This window comes from Heloderma suspectum, chromosome W (assembly GCF_057233095.1).
Source record: "Heloderma suspectum isolate Gila_16-S chromosome W, 16-S_ref, whole genome shotgun sequence".
NCBI classification, from domain to species: domain Eukaryota; kingdom Metazoa; phylum Chordata; class Lepidosauria; order Squamata; family Helodermatidae; genus Heloderma; species Heloderma suspectum.
The window spans coordinates 47,936,569-47,962,355 of record NC_139475.1 but is presented as its reverse complement, the minus strand read 5'-3'; the positions used below and the strand labels follow the sequence as shown (position 1 = coordinate 47,962,355).

Sequence of the window (25,787 nt, the reverse complement as noted above, 5' to 3'; positions counted from 1 at the left end):
GGGTGCCACCCCTCATGGCAGCCATTTTGTGAGAGCACCCATGACACTCAACATTCCAAATGTGTTCCCTGACCCAAAAACGTTGGGGACCCCTGGACTATGTTGATTGGCAGCAGCTCTAGGGTTTTGGATGGAAGCTTATCCTAGCTCTACCTGGAAATCCTGGGAATTGAACGTGGGACCTTTTGCATGCAGAACAAGTGTTCTAACCACTGAATGGCAGCCCCTTCCCACCAATAGTTCATGGGTGGTGTACAAGAGTGTTTCCTCACTGCTTCTTCTCCTTACAACAAACCAGAAGCATAGATTTGGCTAAGAGGGGTTTGGTTGGACCAAGGCCACCCAGCGAGGTTCATGGTGGAGGGAGGATTGAACTCGGGTCTCTGTTGAGTGCAACACTCTATCCACCTCATCATACTGGCTCTTTGAATCAAAGTTTTTTAAGTGTTGCTGGTGGGGGATGGGAAAGGGCTTGCAGAATACTTGCCAGGGCTAACAACTTGGTTTCAAGAAATTTGAGTTGATTAACCATAGGAGTGTGAGTTGATTGATCTAGCAACTAAATTAGCCAAAATCTGCACATGTGGAAAAACAATGTTTCTCAAAGAAGGAGTGGGCTTCCTTTGGTTTTTAGATGATGCACAGACGTGTTGTAGAGGCATTTCCACCTGTGCGAGAAAAGGGAGGGTCGCTCCCTTTTTTTAGTGGGAGCAGTCTGTCTGCTGCCTTGAGAAGTACTTGCATTCAAAATATTTGTTAATCTGCTATAGCGTTCCCCAGCACGGTGCCCTTGAGAGGTGTCAGACTCCAAATCCCATCATCCACTGGGCTGTGGCTCTGAGGTCCATCTCTAGCTGCAATGCTGCAGGCAACTTGGTGCCCTCCTGATGTTTTGGACGACATCTCCCAGACGTCCTGGCCAGCATAGCCAACAGTCGGGATGATGAGAGTTGCAGTCCAACACAGGTTGGGGAAGGCTGATGTGTCCCCTGATTAATCAGGCGCTTTCCTAGTCAATGAAAAGTTTATTTTCACGTCGATGGAGCCCAGAGACAGGCAGACTCTACATATTTCGGACTGTGCCACAACTCCCATCCTCCCTGACAATTGGCCATGCTGTCTAGAGCTTCTGGGAGATGTAGTCCAAAACATCTGGAGGGCAGAGAGTTGGCTGGCTGTGATGCAGCTGGGGCCTGACCTTGAAGCCAGGTGACCCCCCCACCCAGCAAGAGCATCAGTTGATGAGGGAAGCAGAAGCAAAATCTATTTTATTCCTGTTCTTCTGCCACAAGGCGAAGCCCTTTTTATTCTCCCAGTATTTTGGCATTTTAGCCTTTTAGCTCTGGTGTTTTAAATCTGCATTTTCAATCTCTGTGTTGCTGCTAGGTTTTATCCTGGTTATATGCTTCTATTGCAGTTTTAAGTGTTCATATTTTATATCGTTTTATGCTGCACTTTGTGGTTTTAATTTCTGTGAACCACCCAGAGAGCTTCCGCTATTGGGCGGTATAGAAATGAAATAAAATAAACAAAATGAAATATTCATACTCAGGATGGGGCTATGATTGACGTGTGTCTATAATACAAAACTGCACAGGGTCAGAGCATGCTTTTTATAAAGAAATCAAGGCTGGCAAATGGTTTTGGGGTTGTTCTAACATAGTGGGAATGTGGAAGCATGGAAAGGGGTCGGGGCTAGGGGAGAGAGATGTTAGCTTTGTGCTTTGCAACTGGATAATACTCAAGGCTGTATAAAGCTGCCCCCGTCCCACCCCAAAAGATGATGAGGTCCAGGGCCAAAAATGACCTTGCGGCATCACTAGCTGATTAGTCAGTTAAAATTTACAGGCCTAATAATTAGCCATTAACATCCTGGCTGTTCTTTTGTTGTTGTTACTTATTACTGTTATTGATTCTTAAAGCCTTGTGATTTATTTTAATTTTTTAAAAATTAATTTAGGTTTTGTTAGCTGCCTAGCAAGGTGGAAAAGGCAGAAGAGGGGGGGGGAGAAAGAAAGTGTGTGTGTGGGGGGGAGACAAAGGTTCGTGTATTGATTCATCTCCGCCCTCCTCTTTCATCCTGTACAGGCAGAGCCCCGAACTGTGCGCTGTCCTAGGCGGCCACCGCCGTCCTCATTCTTGCCGCTGTCTCGCCTCTTCCCTCCTGCCCCTGTAGCAGATGATCTGTAGAACAAGCTTGCAATCAAGAGAGAGAGAAGAAAAGAAGAAGGGAGAAATTTCTTTGCAAAAAAAGAGACAAACTGGGGGGCGGGGGAGTCGACAATCCATTTGCCGCCATCAGCAAGGCCTTTTGCCGAAGAGGTTGGCCGTCCTTCATCTGGCTCCCTGGCTCCTGTGACGTTATGCCATTACTGGGACTCTGTGGGGTTGTGGGGGGGGGCGGCGATCTTCCCTATCACCTTCCCAGGTGTGTTTAGAATTTTTTGCAAGCCATCAAAATGCACTTTATGTAGTAGACTACTGATATATATTTTTCCTTTTTTGCCCCCCCCATCCCTCCCCACTTTGGGGAGGGGTTGTTGTTCATATTTGCAGTATCTCTAGAGACTTACACATTGTGATGTGTTTAAAATAAAAGAGCAGGGAGGGGATTTGAGAGTGGGGAGGGGGACAAAAAAATCGAAACTGGTATTTAAAACAAACAACCACCATGCTCTATTAAAATAAAACAACAAGAAAAATCTGCATGCTGTTTCTTAAGGGATGGAGCAAAGGGAAAAATGAGTGCTTTTTTTTCCTTTAAAAAAAAGAAAATAAAATAAAGCTCAAATGGAGAGATGGGGGTTTGGAGCTTGTTTGTGCAGCTGAAACAGACGGGGGTGTGGGTAGGAAATCTGTCTGTGCTGTCTCCTGCTCATCCCTACGCACACACACAGCTGGCACCAAGGATTAGAGCAGCAGGCTTAGGAGGAGCATAGAGCAGGCAACACGGTTCTCTCCGCCAATACCTGGCTGCCGCCTCCCAGCATCTGCTGCCTGAGGCAACTGCTTTAGTCTGCCTGTGGGGAGGGCTGGCTCTGCCAATTATTATCCAGCTATTGGTGCCTCAGTCCAGAGGTGGGATAGTTTGGTGCAGAATTCCAGCTCGTTGCAGAGACACCAGTGCTTTGCTTCTCTTCAGGAATGTCCAGAGGGGGAAAGAAAATACAACAGGAGTGAGATGGCTGCCCATCTGCATGTTTTGGAGTTAGCGCTTGGGTGAAGCAGTTGACTCCTAAGTGTTTGGGGGGTAGGGGGGTCGTTTTGCCTTGCTGGTCCCTGGCCCATACAAGCGTGGGTTGTCATGTGTCCAGAATGGTGGGAGGGGAGGAGTTCAGAGAGTGGAGCATGTGTGCTTTGTCAAGTCCCCCGTCCCCCCTTGCCAGGAAATGTTGGCAGGACTAGCTCACAATAGAATTCATAGAAGCATAGGGTTGGAAGGGGCCTACAAGGCCATCAAGTCCAACCCTTCACTCAATGGAAGAAGCCTGATTCCCAGGCAGTCTCCCATCCAAAGACTAACCAGGGCTGACCCTGCTTAGCTGCCAAGATCAGAGGAGATCATGCTTTGGATGCAGAAAACTCCAGGAGTTCAGTGCATGGAACCTCCATTTAAACATGACCCCAGGGGGTGGAAAAGACCCTTCTCTGCCAGAGGAGATGGATGACTAGCTTCACTTGGTCTGAATCTGGCTTTGGGAGGGATCTTGGAGATCATATGTCTCAACCCATGTTCAGTGCACAACTGCAGCGTCCTTGACATTTGGCCCTCACTGGAGGTCTTTAAGCCGTTCTCGGCTTAAACACCTCCAGCAAAGGAGAGTCCACCCCTTCCTAGTCTGTCCTGTGGTCGAACAGCTGTCTCTCCTAATGTTTAGCCAAACTCTTCCTTGCCATGCCAACCTGATGGTTTTGGTCCTGCCCTCTGAAGCAGCAGGAAACATGGAATTGGAGAACAAGGCAACCCGATCCATGTCTATACAGAAGGAAGTGTCCTTGAGTTCCTTGGCACTTACTCCCAGGTAAGTGGGTGATGGGTGGTGGTCTTGAGGAAGCTTCCTGTGTGCCTCATGACTTTGCATGTCAGCCCTGCAATCGCTGAAAGGTTGAAAGCCAGAGTCTGCTGTATCAAAAAGTTGCACCTTTTAGGTCAACCTTCCCCAAACGGGTGTCCTTTATCTGTGCTGGTACTACGACTCCCAGCATGCCCCAGGATCACAATTGATGGGAGTTGGAATCCAAAACAGGTTGTGGAAAGCTGACATGTGCCCCTCCCCCCTCTCCCTCCCTCCCCCCTCTCCGTCTGTCTGTCTTGTCCTGTTAAAATTCCAGCAAGTTTGAAAGCTATCCCTGGGAAGGACTTTTGCACAAAGCACACAAATTTTCAGAATCCCTGGTCACTGCTACTCATGGTGAGGGCTTGAAGACACACCATTCCTCATATTGTGCTTCACATCCTCATAGTGGCCTTTCTCAACCTGGTGCCCTCCAGAGGTTTCAGCCTACAACTCCCATCAGCCCTACCAGCTGATGAGGGATGGTGGGAGTTGTAGGCCAAAACCTCTGGAGGACCACAAGTTGCCCGTCCCTAATGTAACAGGCCCTGCAATCCGGAGCGATTCTCTAGAAAAGAAAGATGACCACACTTTCAGCCCATGGCACCAGAAGTGGGCTGCTGCACCAACTGCTACAAGGATTAGGAGCCACACAAGGTGTTGTCAAAGCACTGTAGCCAAGACCTCCCCCCTCCCCTCTTGTGGATACACACATGGATTACCCTGGGGGTTTGTTCCTTTTCCAGGGGCCTTTTCTCCTCCCAGCCCCCTGCCCTGCTTCTCCAGCCCACGCAAAGAAAGCACACCAGTTGTTGGCACATGGTTTTTAATAAAGTCTTGTTTTGAAAAGTTTGGCTTGTGGGTGGGGTGTGTAAATGTGTGTCTATGTTCTGTCACCCGCCCCAGCACAGCAGGAAGAGACTGTGCTTACGCTCGCCCCAGCTCAGCTGCTGGACAAAGAAAAGTCAGCAGTTTGGTGCAGTAACCCAAAATGCAAGGGAAATATATTTATATATGCTCGCATTTCATCCCCATCCCCTTCCCCATCCACTCCTCTTTCACTGTAGATTTACTCTGCCTAAGTTATTTTCTCCCCTCTGTCTGCACCTGAAGGAGCGCTTTGGATGTCAATTATCCAATAAAGGACACCACTGATACACATCAGAAACAACTGAGCACTCCCACTCCCTGTGCTTGCATGCAAATTTTTCAAGCATCAAATGGGAAAGACAGTGGAGTAAAAGAAATTGGATCAGTCCAGGTTCCTTGCACCCTCCCTGCACTGTGGGGTGGGTAGAAATAGGGATTTGATGCATGCACTCCCTGCCACAGCTCACTATTTTGTTCTTGCCCTCACCCATCCTGGCACAATTAAATTAAAGAAAAATCTCACATGCACCCCTACGTCCCTCGCATGTGTTGGACTTTTAGCACCCTGTGCAGTTAGCAGCACAAAGCAAGGCACTGGATTTGGGGAAAGGCTGCTCTGTGTAAGTCCAACAAAAAAAATCAGTCTCTGTAATTAAAAAAACAAAACAACATACAGAACCCAAATAAATAATAGGTTTAAAAAGCAAATGATACAACATAAATAAATGCACCTGTTTTGCTTGTATTTCCAGGGGGGAGAATTGTGGAATCAGGTTTAAAAGTAGAGCCTTCCCCAAGCTGGTGGCATCCAGCTGTGATGGACTATATCTCCCATCACAGAGATGCTGGAAGCTGCAGTTGGAGGCCACTGGGTAGAATAAGAAAAAAAAAGTGCTTTTGGAAATGTACGGGGTGGAAGCAGGAGAAAGGCTTCCAGGTGTCATTGCTTGAATGCTCATCCCCAAAGCAGGAACCTGAGTATCTCCTCTCATGCCTTAAGAGCTAAACAGGGATTCCAGGAACAGGAGACCACTTTCCTCCTCCTTTTACGATCCAGAACTCATAAGTACTAGAAACTTCAGGTGTTTGGCAGCTTTACTCTGCCTTTGCCCTCCCAGAATGCAATTTGGTACCTTTGCACAGGCCCTTCTTTTTGCTTTTCTTTTTTAGCTATGGTAAACTCAGATCTGAGAAGAATTGGAATTTGGGAGGGGAGGAATACAGAAACATGGCCCCCAAAGAAACTGAGGTGTGATTGGAGGAGAGATGTAGGGGCAAGCTGTAAACAAAAGAGAGATTCTGCTCCCATTTCAAACTACATACCTTAATTTGGTGCTCCCCGCTCCCCCTAAAAGCAGTATCAACTAAGCCCATGCAGCAACTCGCAGTCAGAAATTCTCCAGCCAGGAAAGTGTCCATTTTTCCCATGCCCAGTTCCACACAAAAGCTTCTTCCAAAAGGAACATGGAGGGCTGGGGCCAAGCAATCAGGCCTGGGGTTCTGTCCCATCTGGAAAACAAGGTGCCCCCCCTGCCTCCCGTGTGGGTGTAGGTGTCGTGATATCTGCTACAACCAGCTCTTAACATTGTGAGGTAAAAGTTAGGCCGCTGCTACGTTTCAGGGTCTTTAGTAAGGGAAAAAAAAAACCTTAAACTTAACTTCCTGGCTGTGCAAGAGATGTGCCTGCTTTGGCAAACCTGCTTCAAAAGGGTCGGGAGAGAACCCTTTGGGGTGCTAACAAGAGGGGAGCAGAGGCCTCCTCCGAAAGAAGCAAGATCCTGTCCTCCTTGGGCCCTGGCAAATGGAAAGGTGAGCTTGTGGCTTGCTCTACCACCATCTTGGTGGTATACCGGAGAGGGGTGGATGGACGCAGCCAGGCCAGGGCTTCCCACAATCCTTGGCAGACTCCGTTGTCTGGCTAGAAACGGGGACATCTGCCGGGAAGGGACCCCCTTCAACTGTGGAGGGTATATCCCACTGGGATACGCCTCCCATGAACATAGTGGGAACCTGTCGAAGCAGGGGCGCCCAACGGAAAGCACTGCTTGCGTTCCTCCGAGGTAGCCCTTCTCACCCTTGCACCCCTACAGTGCCTTTTGCCCCGGTTGGCTGGTACATCCCCATTCGGGCACCACCAGCACCGGGGAAAGAGAGAGACATGTGGCCACCTCCCCTTGGGACGACTGCTCTTCCCTGCTCCCGCTACTCCGGGCTGTGGTCAGGGGAGGCATGTGCTGCGGCCACCACACACTCTGGACTCTCTCTTGTTTTTTTCAAGTGGACAAAGAACCTGTCCTCCAGCCCCCCAGCAATCTTGTCCATCAATTCCATGCCAGGGTGGCCCAGCCCGGGGCACTGGCTGCCATTGAGGCAGCTGCCGCCATAAGGGTCAGCCACCACCTTGGCCTCTTCAGGCGGTTCCTCCTCTATCACCTGGATTTTGTCGCCAGCTTCTGCAGCTGGCAACACCACCTCCTCGTCCCCAGCACTGATGACACGGGGCAAGATGCTCTGATAGCGCTCCTCTGGCAGCTGGTTGACACAGTCGCCCCACCGCAACAGGGTCCGGTGCCTCTCCAGCGCCAGAGGGTAGCGAACGTCTGGGTCACTGTACTGCTTGGTCCGCTGCCACTGCTTGCGCAGGTGGGTGCGGGAACGGTGCTTGGCCCGCAGGGGTGACTCGTCAAACTGAGGGTCGTGGCGGACAAAAGCGTTGAAGAGGGCATCAGTCTTTTCATCGATGCTATAGTCCCGGCAGGGCAGACTCTCCCGAGTGGGGAACAGCTGCCCATATGGGGCCCACACGAGCGGACTGTATGGGGGCAGGCCGCCCACCGCCCCTGCTTCCTCCTCGTCGACCGGCTTTTGCTCCTCAAAGCTCTCAAAGATGGTGGCCTTGCGGCCAGCACTGGTGAAGCAGTAACGTTTCTCTGAGGCCGTCTGGTCCTCCCCCACCCGACTGCTGGGGGCCTCGATGGAGGCGTAGCCACTATCCATCTGCAAGAGCTTGCGTGTCCCTGCTTCAGACTCCACACTCTCCTGCTTGGGTTTTCCCCATGGTCTGTCATCTTCAGCCTCATCTGCCAGGGAAGAGGGGAAGCTGAACAGGCCGCCGCTCGAGGAAATGCTGTCCCCGCCATCGCTGTGCACTGAGTCCTGGTCATTACCCTGCTCCGACGAAGTATACAACTCGAGTGATGCTCGCAGGCTCCAAATGTCATGATAAGGGGGAGTGGGCTGTTGTTCTGAGGTTGGGAGCTCAGGTGGGGTGGGGCGGGGCGGCTCTGGCGGTTCTAACCTGCAGCCGGAAAACGTAAGTACAGTTTGCGCCGGACACCTTTGGCTTGTGGTGTTCCTCGTTTCTGGGCATGCAGAACATGGGACAAAGGTCAAGACAGCAAAACAGAAAAAGGCAGCCCCAGCCTGTCCTCCCCCTCAGTGACCCCACTGTCAACACTGATGTAGAAAGGAACAAACTGCAACAGACAGGAAACCAGGAAAGAAAACCCCGCAGTGCCCCAAACCATGACAAAGCCCCTTTGTTCACATACGCAGCCAGAAGTCAGCATGGGTACAGTTAATCAAGCGACGGGCACACCAGTATGAATCTGGGGGCCTTTCTTTTTACCTAGGTGAAACAAGATGTGAGAGCTCTGTGGGCATCACCGCAAGGGAAGGACAGGTGGGGAACAGACCCTTCTCTGTCTCCAAACCACTATTATTAAAAATGATATTCTTTTACTATAGATTGGCACATGAGGTATTGAGTCATGGTGTCCATGCATTCCTCAGTTCATTACCAAATCACAAATGAAAGGAATGAGTTTGGAGGGGAGGGACCAGAACTTGGTGGCGGAGACCCTGCTTTGCATGCAGAAGGCCCAAGGTTCAGTTCCCACCATCTCCAATTAACAGGGGTCAGGGAGCTGGTGGTGGGAAAAATTAATAATTTGACCTGGCATAGGGCAAGTTTTTAGGCCCCTGGCAACAGTTTTCTAAGGTCCAGCTACCACAAACTAATTAATAATAATAATTTCATTTCATTCTGTTTATTACATTTATTACCACTCGGCAGCCAAAGCTCTCTGGCCAGTTTATAAAGATTGAAACCCTAAAAATAATAACGTCATAATAAAATCAACGTATAAAAATATAACAATTTTAAACGATCAATAGTAAATCCCAGGACCCATTAGAAACATTATCAATATTGAAAAACCTTAGCAGCAGTATTTTTAGTAGTGGTATTACTGGGTAGAATGCTTTCAAGTGTTCAAAGCAAAGCACTTGAGGAGCCTTATCTAATTGAAATCCCTACAACAACCCTTTAAGGTAGGTAACAAGTATTATCATCCCCCATATTGCAGGGGGGTACGGAGGGAGGGTCTTAGCTATTACGCCACACCAGCTCCTTAACCCTTCCCACCCAACCATCAACACCTCCCAAGTTCTAATATATATCTAAAAAGGCTGGGGCATAATCAGAGCTCTCCTTCAATACCCTCCCTGTGGTTGCCATGACTTGACACCCCCCCCCCCCGAGCTTGTCAGTGGAACTGGAGGTTCTTAAGACCAAACCGAGGAAAGATTCCCTCTGGGAGGACATAGCAAGCAAGGTACCACCCACACAGACACGCTGGGCCACATACTCTGTTAGCACGGAGGGATACCATGACCCATCACCCTTCTCCTTGATTGTTATCGGATTTGGTTCAGGTCAACATTTGCAGCAGAAAACAGTGGTAGTGTGACTGCAATTGCAGGTTATGCCACGGTAGCACTTCTTCATTTTTCCCCAACGTGTGCTGGGATAGAACCTCTCTCCCCAATGTGTTGAACTATAACTCCCCGTTGTAGTCCAACACAACAGGGAGAGCACCAGGTTGGGGTACAACTGTGCTAGTTTATTTGCTGTGGGGAGGGAGTTTTTGCAGGCTTAAAAAAACGGTATCCCATACTTCAAAGTGGTATAGCCCACACTTCCACTTGATGACTGTACCATCTCATTCTACCTCTCTAGCTAAAACAAGTTTTTAATAAACACATTAAAAACCAATTTGGTGCAGAAGGGAGGGAGAACCCACACCCTACCAGCTCAGTCCTCTGCTGCCGATTCGGGGCAAGATGATGGTGCCATCACTGAGCGCCCCTTAGCACACCTTTTCCAGGAATGTTTCTCCGGGGTGCGTGTGAAGGGGGTGATTTTGTAGCCCGAGGGGCAGAGCCAACACCCCACCACCATTGTTTGAGGGCTGGGCTGGAATTGCTTGGGCATATAGATAAAAGCACCCTGCACATGCTTAAAATACCCATGTATCCTCCTTTCCCCACTCCACCCCTTTCCATTCCCACTTATCTACTGAAAAATACCTGCCGATAGATAGGGTGGGGCTAGGCAGAGCAGGCAGGGAAGGCCCCGCCACAGGCTGGAAGACCACATCATCCGTCCGAGCGATGTACTGGATGATGTCTGTCTGGTGGGGGTCCCAGTCTTCTTGGTCCATGCTCTGGCTTGCGGCCAGCTGCCGCTGGAACTGGTGTCGCTTGGGGGACCCTGGGAGGGGGTAGAAAAGCAAATCTTCCAAACTTGACATTTGTACGTTGGGGCAGGGGCAGACTGCAAATGCCCCTGCTCACATTGCAAAGAATATACGGTGGCAATAAAAACTCTGTGAACCCCTCAGGATGGCCACTTATTTCCAGCCTAAAATGTTATTCGATCTTAATCTAACCCCATAATCCTAGATAAAGAACAACAGATTACCTGATTGAACAAACAACACGCAGACATGATGCTCTTCGACATTTATGTATCCACACCTGATTCAACATTCAGTATCCATGTGTGAGAAAGTATGTGAACCTTTCAATTCAGTCCCTGGTGGCCCTACCTTGAGCAGCAGTGACTTCAAGTAAGCATTTCCCGTAACTGTTGGTCAGTCTCTCACATCAGCTTTGAGGAATTTGGGCCTATTCCTCCTTACAGAACTGCTTCACCTCAGTGACATTTGAGGGCTTCCTGGCATGAACACCTCGCTTCACGTCCTGCCACAACATTTCGAGGGGGTTTAGGTCCGTACTTTGACTAGGCTGTTCTAAAACATGGGTTTTCTTCTTCTGCAGCCATTCTTTTGTAGTTCTGCTTGTATGTTTTGGATCATTGTCTTGTGGCATGACCTGCTTTCAGTTCAGCTTCAGCTCAGGGATGGATGGCCTGATATTCTCCTCTAGAATCTTCTGATACATTGCAGAATTCATGGTTGTATCAATGATGGCAAGCCGTCCAGGCCCTGGGGCAACAAAGCAGGCCCAAACCATCACTTTCCCACCACCATGCTTGACAGTTCTTCTGTTTGAACTTAGGGTTTGTTTTTTGCCAAACATCACGGTTCTCATTGAGGCCAAAAGGTTCTACCTTCGACTCGTCTGTCCAGAGAACACTGTTCCAGAAGTCTTGGGGTCATCTAGGAGATCTCTAGTGAACTTCAGACAGGCAGCAATGTTCTTTCTAGAGAGCCGTGGTTTCCTCCAAGCTCTCCTCCCATGAACACCATTCTTGTTCAGTCTTTTTCTGATCATTGAGTAATGAACACTCACGTTAGCCAAGGCAAGAGTGGCCTGCAGATCCTTGGATGTTACTCTGGGGTTCTCTTTGACTTCCTGGATGATGCGCCACCTGTTCTTGGAGAGATTTTGGTAGGATGGCTGCTCCTGGGTAGAGTGACTGCAGTCTTGAACCTTCTCCATTGGTAGATGATCTGTCTGACAGTGGATTGGTGGAGCCCCAAATCCTTAAAAATGCTTTTGTGACCCCTTCTAAACTGATGAGCAAAAATAACTGCTTTTCTGAGGTCCCCAGAGAAGTCTTTTGATCATGGCAGGACATCTTTCCACACAACCGTATGGCGAAGACCAAACTCACAAAGTTTCTGATCCCTTTATAGGGTGGGGCCTTCCAAACTCACCCCTGAAGATCTACCAAATTACTTAAACACCTGATCCTAATTATCCCTTTTAATTGATGCAACCAGGGGTTCACTTATTTTTGCATATCCCTTGACTCTTAACTACTCATTGTTTGCCTAATTTATACATAATTTCATTTCACAAGACACGGAATTGGTTCATATAAACTCTCCTGGACATTTAGAAAAGAACTGGTTTTGATTCACAAAGGCTATCATGGCAAAACTATGGAATTTCCATAATTATCATTCAGGTTCACAAACTTTCTCACCACTGCGTAGCATTCTCCACTTCATGGGTACAGTACTTGACTTGCAGTGAGTGTCGGGGGGTGGGGGGGTGTCTCTCATACATTTTGTGACTTTTTTTTTTAAGGCATCATTTGGCTAAAATTGTGGGGGGCAGGGGAAGTCCCCTCCTCCGTCCCCCGGTATAATTCAAGCAATGTGCCACTGTACCAATTTACCTCTATAAAACACAGTGAAGATAATAAATTTACATATATTTAGATGGCATTTCTGAGTCTTTGAAGTGTTCTGCATATGTTATTTCACTTCCCATCCTTACAAAAAAGCATCCCATGCAACTGTTACCCCCACCCGACCCCACATCGAATGCAGCCCAACAGTCATGAAGAGCGGCCCACCGGGGAGACATCTGATACAATCATTGAACTATTGCAGTGAAACCTCTTTCCGCCCAAGGGCCAAATTCCATTTTGGAGAAGCTCTCGGGGGGGGGGGGGTACATTCCAGTGGTAGGCAAAAGAGATGGTGGCAAAGGAAAAAGGGGCAGGGCCAAAAATGGCAGAATATTTTAACTTTAAGCTCTCACTGCCAGTAACTAAGAATGGGGGGGAGGGGACTATAGAAAGATGGGAAGCCACCAATATCCTCTCAGCCATCTCCCCTCCCCTACCCCCCCATATGTAACAGGGGCACAATTTTACTAGCCTACCTTGCAGGGCTGTTAAGGATGACTGTGCCTCACACAAAACATTTGTGGGATGCAGGTGAGGGTGTTACAGTTAAAATCACCACTTGGAGAAATGGGCAGCAGAAATGGGTGGCAGAAATCGGATACAGGGAAAACAAGGGAAGGAAGTTGGAGGCAGAGACACAGGAAGATTTGAGAAGGACTATAGCTTAGTGGTAGAGCCCTTGCTTTGTTTGCAGACGCTCTCAAGTTCAGTTCTTGGGCATCGACGTCTACAAGGATCAAGGTAATTGGAAAGTCCCTTTCCTCTGCCATCGACTGTCACTAGCTGGAGTAGTGTCTACCAGGCTTTTGAGGTCAGTAGGACCATTTGGCATTTTGAAAATGTCCCCCCCCCCCTGCAATGGCCACCACAGGGGGCTTGCCCATGCACAAAATTAGTGCTCTGCTGGGCATGGCCTGCATCAGGCCTAACCCAAGCAGCACTGTTGAGCCAGAGTCTGATCTGAGATACAGCTGGATGATTTAGAACCCGGCCCAGTAATGGAAAAGGTAGAGATCGGGAGTTTTGTTAATGTGACTGGGAATATATATGTATTGCTGGACTGGAACTCTGACTGTGTGGATTCTAGCCTTGGAACTTTCTCTTCAACAAAGCAGTGTGCCAATAGCCTCCGCCTCGGCTTTTTGTTTTAATGGGGCCTATAAATGCTGCAAGATGTGCTGTGAGCTCTGGAAACTGATCTGTTGCAATAAAGGGTTTCACTGTATTTTGCGTTCTGTGTCCGGTTGCCAGTGTGTAACAGAAAGTCGGGCCTGGCAGCCTGTCCCAAAACAGCCATTTCCCAGTAGGCAAACCAGTGAGGCTCAAAGGAAAGTAATTTACCCGAGGATCAAGTACATGGCAGAGGTGGGATCGGAGCAGCGAAACACAACAAAACTGCTCTTCTGAGCCCCTGGTGTTCTGCTCCAACACCCATTTCAGAGAAGGCAAACTTGGCCAAGAAATGGAGTACACAAGGCAGCCTGTGCCCCCAAATGAGATGTTTGCTCCCACAAAGCATAACAAAAATGCCCATTTCACAGAAGGCAAAGTGGTGAGAAAAGCTAACACGGATGCACACCACCCCAATATTGGTCTAGACAGAGAAATACGTCTGCCCTGGTTATAAGGCACTTCCTGAACTTTGACCATTCGGGGGACCCAATCTGTGGGTGGGCTGTCCACCCTGCATGGTTACCCACCACGCGTATCCAGGCTACAGGCCCGTCGGCTTGTCTCTAGTGTCCATTTTTTGATCTTGAAGTAGGGGCTGGAGCCCTCCAAGCTGGTGTGATGACGCAAGCGGGTGAAGAAATGGAGGACGGTGCCCTGGGCTGGCGGGGCTTCTCCGGTGACTGCATCATTCGCTCCGGCTCCCTTGGGGCTCCTGGCTGCACTGTCAGACTGAGGGAAGGAATGAGGGAGGATTAGACATGCGCCACACGGTGGATCCATCTGACACCAGGGCAGCCAAGCGGTACCCCTCCAAGACACACGCAGCCACTTCATGGGCCCCACGGACATAAAATATGATCCCCAGGTTTTAGGGGGTTGGTGGGCACTTTTGGAATTTGGAGAGGGGGCCATGGGTGCTCTCACAAAATGGCTGCCATGGGGTGGGGCTTGCCCATTTATAAAATGACTGCCACGGTGGGCCCAAGAACTGAGCGCAAGGCGGAGCCCAAGCTCCAAAATGCAATAAAACCACTCTTTTGAACCCAAACAAAGGTGTCACTGGAGGGGCAGAAATTCACCTTACTGCATGCCAGCCTCCCACTTAAAAGAATATATTTTTTAAAAGTCTTAACAGATAAAATAAAAATCAAGAAGGGCAAGGAGCCCGGTGGGTGCAACAGGGGACCCCCAAAAGGTCTCTTTGTGATGACATGGGAAGCACCACCGATCTCCCCCACCTCCTGGGGCCAAACACTCATCGGAAAGGGCAACCACACGGCCCCAGAAGCTTCTCCTGGCAGCCGAAAGGACACGCTGGCCAGCCGCAAGGAGACGCAAATGCGGCCCACCAAACCCCTCCTCAGGGCCAGGGAAGGAAAGGGGCCCGCCCACCTACAACATGGCAGGCAAGGGGCTGTTAACTTGGAGGACATTTTGCACGTCACGTTTGCGAGAGAGGGCGGCCTCTCAGGAGCCATTAGCCCTGGCCTGGATTCAGTGGTGTAGCGGAACCAGGGCTCACAGTTGAAGCCCTGGACTTTTTTATTAGCCGGGACACTGATGTCATCTGCCCCCGCCCCATCAGAATCCCTCTGACCTTCGCTGCAATCCTCACAGCAGCTGTGTGCATAAGGAGAAGGGTGTATTTTCTTGGTAAGAATATATTATTCCCTGTACTGAACAGTATTTTGGGGCGGCTTGGTCCTGAGGGGGCAATTCAGACCCATACGCTTTACCAAAGACCCGCTCCTGGTGGAGATAATAACTGCGAGAACTGGTTTGTGGATATGGAGCCAAACAGTTGCCTACAATTTGGGGGCTCTCCTGGGGGGCGACCTTTCAGGATGTGGCCTGTACAGCGAGCACTGCGCTTCAAAACAGATTGTGACACCTCTGGCTGGATTCACCTACCGAGGTGCCCTCACTGGAGTCCGAGGAGACAGTGGGGCCGGCCTTGATGGTGGAGTTAAAGGTGTTTCCAGGCAAAGCTGAGCTGGGGCACATGGCGTGGCTGATTAGCACAGTCTCAGGCAAAGTGCCTCCGTGGGGCTGCGGAAAACAGATGATGTGGAGAGTGAGAAAAGAAGACCAAATTGGGTGCTTGGGAAGGCCAGAGAACAGATTGCCACATCTCGCCCAACAGTGAGTCTGAGTCTAATGTTTGTTGCTATTATTATTATTATTATTATTATTATTATTATTATTATTATTAAATGGCTGCCACAGGGGGCTTGCCCATTCACAAAATCAGCACTCTGGTGGGCATGGCCTATGTCAGGCCTAGCTCAAGCAGCGCTGTAGAGCCAGATCCTGACTCTGAGATACAGCTGGATGATTTAGAACCCAGTCCAGTCGTGAGACATGCAGAGTTTGGGAGTTTTGTTGTAGTGACTGGAAATAAATAAACACACACACACACACACACACACATATATACATACATACACACACACACCTTCATAGACCACTGCCTTGTTGCGACGAAGGGGCTTGCGTGACTCAGTGAAGCCATAAGCTATGCCGTGCAGGGCCACCCAAGACGGACAGGTCATGGCGGAGAGTTCTGACAAAACGTGGTCCACTGGAGAAGGAAATGGCAACCCACTCCAGGATTCCTGCCAAGAAAACCCCGTGGAACGTATCCCAAGGCTAAAAGAGATGACGCCGGAAGATGAGCCCCTCAGGTCGGAAGGTGTCCAGTATACTACTGGGGAAGAGCAGAGGGTATTTCCAAGTAGCTCCCGAAAGAGCGAAGCGGCTGGGCCAAGCCAAAAGGACACTCAGCTGTGGATGTGTCTGGTGGTGAAAAGAAAATCCGATGCTGTAAAGAACAATATTGTTGAGGAACCTGGAATGTCAGATCAATGAATCAAGGTAAGTTGGAGGTGGTCAAACCTGAGATGGCAAGATTGAACATCGACATCTTGGGAATCAGCGAACTAAAATGGACAGGCATGGGCGAATTTAATTCAGGTGACCATCATATCTACTATTGTGGGCAAGAATCCCTTAGAAGAAATGGAGTAGCACTCATAGTCAACAAAAGGGTGGGAAAAGCAGTACTGGGGTACAATCTTAAAAACAATAGAATGATCTCAGTACGAATCCAAGGCAAACCATTCCACATCACAGTAATTCAAGTCTATGCCCCAACCACTGATGCCAAAGAAGCTGAGGTTGATGGGTTCTATGAAGACCTACAACACCTTCTAGAACTAACACCAAAAAAAGATGTCCTCTTCATCATAGGGCATTGGAATGCTAAAGTAGGAAGTCAAGAAATCACCGGGATAACAGGCAGGCATGGCCTTGGTGTACAAAATGAAGCAGGACAAAAGCTAATAGAGTTTTGCCAAGAGAACACGCTGATCATAGCAAACACTCTTCTCCAACAGCACAAGAGGCGACTACACATGGACATCACCAGATGGTCAATATCGAAATCAGATTGATTATGTCCTTTGCAGCCAAAGATGGAGAAGCTCCATACAGTCAGTCAAAACAAGACCTGAAGCTGACTGTGGCTCAGATCATGAGCTGCTTCTTGCAAAATTTCAGCTTAAATTGAAGAACGTAGGGAAAACCACTAAACCGTTCAGGTATGATCTAAATCATATCCCTGATGAATATACAGTGGAAGTGAGGAATAGATTTCAGGGATTAGACCTGATAGACAGAGCGCCTGAGGAACTATGGACGGAGGTCCGTAACACTGTTCAGGAGGCAGCAACTCAATCCATCCCAAAGAAAAAGAAATGCAAGAAAGCCAAGTGGCTGTCTGATGAGGCTTTACAAGGAGCTGAGGAAAGAAGGGAAGCAAAAAGCAAGGGATAAAGGGGAAGATATACCCAACTGAATGCAGAGTTCCAGAGAATAGCAAGGAGAGACAAGAAGGCCTTCTTAAATGAACAATGCAAAGAAATCGAGGAAAACAACAGAATGGGAAAGACTAGAGATCTCTTCAAGAAAATTGGAGATCTCAAGGGAACGTTTTGTGCAAAGACGGGCATGATAAAGGACAAAGAAGGCAGGGACCTAACAGAAGGAGATGAGATTAAGAAGAGGTGGGAAGAATACACAGAAGAACTATCCAGGAAAGATCTGAATGTCCCTGATAGCCATGATAGTGCGGTCACTGAACTTGAGCCGGACATCCTCGAGAGTGAAGTCAAGTGGGCCTTAGGAGGCATTACTAACAACAAAGCTAGCGGATATGATAGTATTCCAGCTGAGCTATTTAAGATCCTAAAAGATGATGCTGTTAAAGTGCTGCACTCAATATGCCAACAAATTTGGAACACTCAACAGTGGCCACAAGACTGGAAAAGGTCAGTTTACATTCCAATTCCAAAGAAGGGCAACGCCAGAGTGTTCAAACTACTGCACAATTGCACTCATTTCACATGCCAGCAAGGTGATGCTCAAAATCCTGCAAGCTAGGCTTCAGCAGTATGTGAACCGAGAACTACCAGAAGTACAAGCTGGGTTCCGAAGAGGCAGAGGAACTAGAGATCAAATCGCCAACATTCGCTGGATCATGGAGAAAGCAAGAGAATTCCAGAAAAGCATCTATTTCTGCTTCATTGACTACGCTAAAGCCTTTGATTGTGTGGATCACAACAAACTCTGGCAAATTCTTAAAGAGATGGGGGTACCAGACCACCTTACCTGTCTCCTGAGAAAACTGTACGAGGGCCAAGAAGCAACAGTAAGAACCGGACAGGGAACAACCGACTGGTTCAAAATTGGGAAAGGAGTACGACAAGGCTGCATATTGTCGCCCTGCTTATTTATCTTATATGCAGAGTACATCATGAGAAACGCCGGGTTGGATGAATCACAGGTCAGAATTAAGGTTGCCGGGAGAATTATCAACAACCTCCGATATGCAGACGATACCACCCTAATGGCAGAAAGCGAAGAGGATCTAAAGAGCCTCTTGTTGAGGGTGAAAGAGGAGGGTGCAAAAGCTGGTTTGAAACTCAACATTAAAAAAACTAAGATCATGGCATGTGGCCCCCTCACTTCCTGGCATATAGAAGGGGAAGAAATGGAAGCAGTGACAGATTTTATTTTCTTGGGCTCCAAGATCACCGCAGACGGTGACTGCAGCCATGAAATTAAAAGACGCTTGCTCCTTGGGAGGAAAGCTATGGCAAACCTGGACAGCATGGTAAGAAGCAGAGACATCACCTTGCCAACAAAGGTCCACATAATCAAAGCTATGGTTTTCCCAGTAACAACGTATGGCTGTGAGAGCTGGACTCTAAGGAAGGCTGAGCGCCGAAGAATTGATGCTTTCGAACTGTGGTGCTGGAGAAGACTCTTACGAGTCCCCTGGACTGCAAGGAGGTCAGATCAGTCAGTCCTAAAGGAAATCAACCCTGAGTGCTCATTGGAAGGACAGAGACTGAAGCTGAAGCTCGAATATTTTGGCCACCTACTGCAAAGAGAAAACTCCCTGGAAAAGACCCTGATGCTGGGAAAGACTGAAGGCAAAAGGAGAAGGGGACGGCAGAGGATGAGATGGCTAGATAGCATCACCGATGCAATGAATATGGACTTGAGCACGCTCTGGGAGAGAGCGCAGGACAGGAAGGCCTGGCGTGCTCTGGTCCATGGGGTCACGAAGAGTCGGACACGAGGTAACGACTGAACAACAACACTGATTGATTGATTGATTGATCGATTGATTGCTGGACTGGAACTCTGACTCTGCATGGATTCTAGCGTTGGAACTTTCTCTTGAACAAAGCAGTGTGCCTCTGCCTAGGCTATTTGATTTATTGGAGCCTGTAAACCCTGTAAATGTATGAGTTCTTTCCCATCGCAAAAAGCAGACTCACAGCCACTGACACACACAAATACAGAAATCCATAATTAATATAAACAGGGGGGAAAAACTCAAATTAATATAAACTGTGATAGGCACAATATAAATAAACTCCACAAAAAACATAATCTAAAAGCAATATGAGAAGTGTTTCTCCACAGTGCATAAAATCTCTCCCCCCATACCTGACTAGAATGAACACTGGAAAAGCAGCTCACAATACTTGGGCCGTAACGAATGTCTAAATGCCCGGGGCATTTACTACTCCTAAAAAAAAGTCCTACAACAATCACCATTCCTCAGCCAGCGTTGTAGGACTTTTTTCTGTCTAAACATGCATAGGATTGCACCCTTAATTTTGTTCCTCTTCCCCCCTCATCCCTTCTTCCTTTTGTGGTGTGTACTTTTAGATTGTACCCCTGCAGGCAGGAACGGTCATGTTGAAACATGCATAGCGCTGTGCCTTAATTCAGTTTATGAATTGCCCCATAGCTGAAGCTCTCAAGGAGACATACATCAGAAAAACAAATACAATGAAGTGATTAAAATATATAACAAAGTTTTTTTTTTAAACTGGCAAGAGCAATATTGATAAATAATTTTAAAAGCAAGCAGCTAAAACATGGAAGAGGAGAGTGTTTAAAAGGCAGCTTTAAACATATCATCAAAAATAAAAGCAAAACAAGCCGCAGTTAATTTTATTTTTAAAGGGCTGGGAGAATAAAAGGATCTTTGTGTGGTACTAAAAAATTAACAAAGTAGGCACCAGGCAGACCTCTCTAGGGTGGGCAATCCACAATTGGGGGGCCACCACAGAAAAGGCCTGCTCACAAGTATGTGGGGGCACTTGGAGCAAGGCCTTGGGTGACTACTTCAGGGCACATGCAGGAACTGAGGCTGTTGCAAGCTTTGGAGTGTCACAGAAGCCACAGCGAAGAGTTCTGTGAAACACAAAAAGCTTGCAGAAGTTATCATCAATTGTGCAGACATATAATGGGGCTATAATTACATCTCAGTATGCAAGCGTTTGCATCTCACAGACAAAAGACTTGCAGAAGATTCAAAATCTGGGAGTTGCTTTTAAGGAACTGTTCCCGTTAGGTTTCGGTTTGGGGGGGGGGTTGCATATTTTAATCGGCTTGAGAAATGAAATTTTCCAATGGAAAAAGAGATTTATAGCAGCCTTCTCTGACCTGAAGCCCTCCAGTGTGGTGTAGTGGTGAGAATGTCGGACTGGGAGTTGGGAGATCCGAGTTCGAGTCCCCACTCAGCCATGGAAGCTCACTGGGTAACTCTGGGCCAGTCACAAACTCTCAGCCCAACCCACCTCACAGGGTGGTTGTTGTGAGGATAAAATGGAGGAAGAGGATTATGTACGCCGCCTTGAGTTCCTTGGAGGAAAAAAGGCGGGATATAAATGCAATAAATAAATAATAAATAAAATGCTGCATATTGCATAAGCATATTTTATCCATAATAATCATTATTAATGACAGTGCATACTACAATAAAATATGCTAGCATTTGTGCTTAACAACACTCTTCATTCTGACTACAGACATCTGCAAAACACAAACACTGGAATATTTTGATAATAAAAAGATCATACTCATCCGAATAAATGGCAAATTATTTCAGACCCACTGCAATGCATGTTTAATTTTTAATTGTTATATTGTCATGGTTATACTACAGATATTCACCGTGCTTTGGAAGTTTGCTTAGCAATTTAAAAGGAAGACACAAATATTTGTAAACAGCTATGCTTAATATGAAAAGCGAACACTTTCCTGTTTTGCAGAACTCTTGGAAAAGACTACAGTCTCCTGCCAGACTCAAAAGCTTGCATATTCGGACGGGCCTCCTTAAGGAAAAGCGTTTAGGTATTACGAATATTATTAATTTTTGTGAACTGCCCAGAGAGCTTCGGCTATTGGGCGGTATAGAAATGAAATACATACATACATACATACATACATACATACATACGTAATCCATATAGTTGCAGTCTGACACATCTGCAGAGCACCAGATTTGGGCAGGCTGCAAAATGCAGTGTTTTAAAGAGCAGCCCAAGTAAAAATAGGTAAACCTCTCCTGCATGGGGCATACAAATCTAAGTCTAGATGGGAGCAGGAGAAGGTGCAACTGCCTAAATTCTTCCTTCTGTGCCCCTCGATAGGCTAAGCTGTCTCAGAAGCTACCAGCCAGAGGACACAGAACGGAACTTGATGAACAAATCTCCTGTCCTGGTGTTAAGTTAGCTTCCGAGTCAAATTGGAACAACGAGGACTGGAACTTTGATTGTCAGAGGAAGGGCCAAAGCTCTGAGAGAGACCAGCTAGGAGAACGGGAGTCATGGCCCCAGGTTGGAGAAGGGTGGGTGGGTTGAGGACTCACAAAGATGGCGAGGCTGGGTTTGGTGGAGGGGTGCCGGGGCGTCATGGCTATGCTGTTCTCGTTGGATTTGCACTCATGGATGGTGACAATTTTGAGGGCGGCAGAAGGTGGCAGAGGCAGGTGCCTGAGGCGGGCGTTTTTCAGGTAGTGGAAGTCTCCTTCGGTCAGAGTGTACCTTCCAGGGAAGAACAGAAGACAATCGATGCATCAGCAGTGAAAAGAGCTTCATGAGATGCCTGAGATCAGGTCCCTCCAGGGTCTCACACGGACGTCTTTCCTGTCCCCAGGTGGAGATGCTGGGGATCAAACCCAAGACCCTCTGCACCCAAAGCAGGTGCTCTACCCACTAGGCAACAGGCCCTCGTCCTAGAAGGGGCACCACTGGCTTCTGCCCCCTCTGGCTTTGCCCCCTTTCGGGCTGGTCACAGATGCCGGAGCATCGTTTCAGGGTCTCCCCGTTCTTACAAGAATTCAAAGCTCATGGTGGCATCTCGTGGGCCCGTACCCAGTGGGTAGAGCCCCTGCTTTGACCACAGAAAGTTTGATCCCTGGCATGTCTGGTTGAAAACAGATCAGGAGACGGGCAAAGCCTCTTCGTACTCCTTCCAGGCAGAGTAAACCCTACAGGTGTTTTGGACTACAACTCCCAGAATTCCCGACATTGGCCATGCCAGCTGGGCTGGATGGAGTCAATGCCCCCCCCCCCCATTCTGGAAGGCCAGAAGATCATCCTGAGGTAAATGGACCAATGGCCTGACTTGATATACGGCAGCTCCCTACATTCTTATTCAAACCATCCCTTTAAGGTAACAGTCCCCATGGTTCTGGATACTTGATTTTGAGGTGAAAGACAATAGCTCAGTAGTGGAGGCCCTGTTTTGCCTGCAGGAGGTCCCCAGTTCGATCCCCATCATCTCCAGTTTGAAGGATCAGGGAGTGGGTAATGGGAATGACCCCTTTATCCTCACAACAACCCAGCAAGGTAGGTTAGGCAGAGAGAGCAACTGCCCCAACAATGTTGAGTGCAGCTTTGTCCAACCCAGCTCCCTCCAGGCATTTCAGCCTACAACTCCCATCCTCCCTGGCCACTGGCCATGCTGGCTGTGGCTGATGGGAGTTGAAGTCCAAAACATCTGGAGGGCAACTGGCTGTTGAATGCTATTTTAGAGCAAAACCTGCAGTCCTCCTGCTGCCTGGCTTAGATCAGCTTCTCCCAAATTGTGTCCCTTTGGATGTTTTGGAGTACAACTCCCATCATCCCTAGTTGGCATGGAAGGGCTGTGGCTTAGCAGCAGGGCTGGAAAAACTTCTGTCTGAATCCACAGGAATGAGGAGGCCCCAGAGAGCTTCTCCAAAACTGAATTCTTGAACCTAGCCAGAAGAGGTTCAACACCCCTGCTCTCTAACTGCCATGCTCGATTATAACACACCAGCCCATGCTCGAACCCAGGACCAACCTCCTGCCCTTCTCCTGGGTCTTCTTGCTCTGCTCAAAGAGGGCTGCCTCGTTGAAGGAGAGCCGCCGTCCTGTGGTGCTACCCAAGGACAGGAACCACTTGCTCTCCACGTCCCGGTAACTGGAGTTTGACATCCTGTTGGGGTCATCCACCTTGATGGTGATCTCTAGGGCAGGCAAACACATGGGGGGCAGGTTACAAGCCTGGGTTGGCTCTAAAATGAGTCCATCCCCACTTTTACAACTGGAGAAGGATCGTGGCTCAGTGGCAGAATGTGGCCTTCGGGGCAAAAGAGGTTCAACACCCCCAGAACAAGTGATACTGGGCCAGTGGGACACATACTCCAACCTAGTCTAAAGCAGCTAGGAGCTTCCTAGGGTTTCTTTTTTGGCCCACAGCTTCTGACAAAGGACACATACTTGTTCCTTTACTGGATTGGGCCCATACAGAACCACAACTATTCGCCCAAGTTCTAAGAAGGCAGTCAAAGATCTGGGAGCTGCTTTTAATGACCTGCTCCTGTTGGGTTTGGGTGGGGGTGGGAGCTGCACATTTTACTCAGCTTGAAAAATCAAATTTTCCAACTGAAAAAGAGATGTACAGCAGCCTTCTCTGACCTGAAGCCCTCCAGTGGTGTGGGACTACAACTCCCAGCATGCTGGCTGCGGCATGCTGGGAGTTGTATTCCCACACTACTGAAGGGCTTCAGGGTGGAGTAGGAACATAAACAGCAGCAACAGCATAGCCAAGCAGGGAACTTTTCCGGAATTGTTGAAAACACTTCCATTGTGGTCCAAACGTGGCACAAGACCTCCTTCCCTGACCAGCGTGAATAATCCAGGTTAATGTATTTAGAAGTGCAAAACCCCATCACTTAATATTCCACTCTTTAATTATGGGGCTTTGATTGGTTTTCCAATGTTGCAGGTATGACTCTAGCGGCAACAAGCACATGATAAAGGAGCGTTTCCTCACCCTTATCTACCAGCCCCTTAAAGTTCGTTAATCAAAGAATGATTAGGACCCTGTGTTTTTTGTTTTTTAAAGATATTTTGCAACCATCTGACAGAAGACAAGTCCAAAGGGCTTCTCTAGGGCAATGTCCGTTTCCCATGGTGGCAAACCAGACGCCCCCAATGAGAAACCCACAAGCAAGGGGATGGAAGCAAAAGCCATCTTCTGATGTTGCTCCCCAGCTGCTGGAACTCAGAGATAGCCTGTCTCTGAACATGGAGGTTCCACAGACCAGTCATTGTCCATGATTGTGTTTAATTTCCTTTTAAAGCCAACTTACATAGAATCATAGAATCACAGAATAGCAGGGTTGGAAGGGCCCTACAAGGCCATCGAGTCCAACCCCCTGCTCAGTGCAGCAGTCCAAGTCAGAGCATCCCGGACAGATGGCTGTCCAGCCTCGTCTTGAACGCCTCCAGTGTGGGGGAGCCCACCGCCTCCCCAGGTCATGGGTTCCATTGTTGTATTGTGCGCTCGCTCTCTCTCTCTCTCTCTCTTTTACTGTCTCTCAAACAGCAACATGGAGTCCTCCAGATATTTTGGCCTACAACTCCCATCATCCCTCACTATTGGCTACGCTAGCTAGGGCTAACGGGAGCTGTGGTCCTCCAGATATTTTGGCCTACAAGTTGCCGACCCCTGCTTCAGGGTGAAAAAAACCCTGAGTGGGGCCAAAAATGCCACACATGCCAAAACAGCCCAATGAGGGAGGGGCTATAGCTCAGTGGTAGAGCCCCTGCTTCACATGTGGAAGGGAGCAGGTTCAACTCCTGGCAGGGCTAGGAAAGAATCCTGCCTCAATCCCTGGAGAGCTGCTGCTGCCAGTCAGTGCTGAAAATACTGGGCTAGGTGGACCCAGGGTCTGAGTCTGTATAAGGCAGCTTCCGATATTCCTGTGAGACCTACACGTTTCGATGGCCCGTGCAATGCTGACCAACTTTTTTGTGGGGTGGAACAGAGAGACGGGAGGAAGAGGGGACAGAATGGAGTATTTTAGCAGAGGGCATGGCTGGCCAGTTGGGATGTTGAGCAGGCTACTGCAACATGTGGTTGCAGCTCCCATTCGCCTCTTTCTCCGGAAGAGCTGCAGCTATCCAAAACAGCCCCCGCTTTCCCCCCATTGTAGGCATTGGCATCAACTTTTTGTCTCGCAGGCCAGACACGGAAGGGAGCCCCCATCTTTCCAGAAACAGTTGAGGGGTCCCGAAATTTGCCTCCTCCCAATCCAGTTGTACCCACCAATGGGTACTTTGGGAGGAGGAACCAGCCATGCCACATCACTGGGAGAGGTGGTGGGTAGGCGAGGCACAGCAGGATACAGAGGGGAAGGGGGGGATGGTTTCCACGGCAACCCATCCCTAGCAACCAAGTCCTTACCGCCAGGTTTATCCAAAAGAGATGGAGGGCTACTGTTCAAAGGGACCAGGGCCGGGGAGAACTGACCTTGCACTGGCTGGGAATTGTCCAGGTAGGTGGTGTTAGTTTTTTCTGGGTCATCGTTGGCTCTGAAGACAGCAAGAGCAAAACAAACCCGGATG

General features: G+C 48.6%; 2 protein-coding genes across 3 annotated transcripts in view; one reads left to right on the top strand and one right to left on the bottom strand.

The window, feature by feature from the left end:
- The window catches only part of LOC146333993 (serine/threonine-protein kinase STK11-like), an 83,012-nt gene extending 80,192 nt beyond the window's left edge, over positions 1-2,820 (top strand). For both annotated transcript variants that reach the window (XM_084825202.1, XM_084825204.1), the window contains one exon: positions 2,089-2,820. The gene's annotated coding sequence lies outside the window, so the exon portion shown is untranslated. The remainder of the gene's footprint in view (positions 1-2,088) is intronic.
- A 4,307-nt stretch (positions 2,821-7,127) lies between these two features.
- The window catches only part of LOC146333992 (voltage-dependent calcium channel beta subunit-associated regulatory protein-like), a 29,313-nt gene continuing 10,653 nt past the window's right edge, over positions 7,128-25,787 (bottom strand). Inside the window, exons 3-9 of the mRNA XM_084825048.1 lie at positions 25,693-25,754; positions 23,236-23,401; positions 21,779-21,953; positions 15,457-15,594; positions 14,073-14,274; positions 10,296-10,479; positions 7,128-8,223 (exon numbers count right to left, since the gene is read on the bottom strand). Of these exons, the coding sequence (XP_084681174.1) occupies positions 7,128-8,223; positions 10,296-10,479; positions 14,073-14,274; positions 15,457-15,594; positions 21,779-21,953; positions 23,236-23,401; positions 25,693-25,754 (2,023 nt within the window). The remainder of the gene's footprint in view (positions 8,224-10,295; positions 10,480-14,072; positions 14,275-15,456; positions 15,595-21,778; positions 21,954-23,235; positions 23,402-25,692; positions 25,755-25,787) is intronic.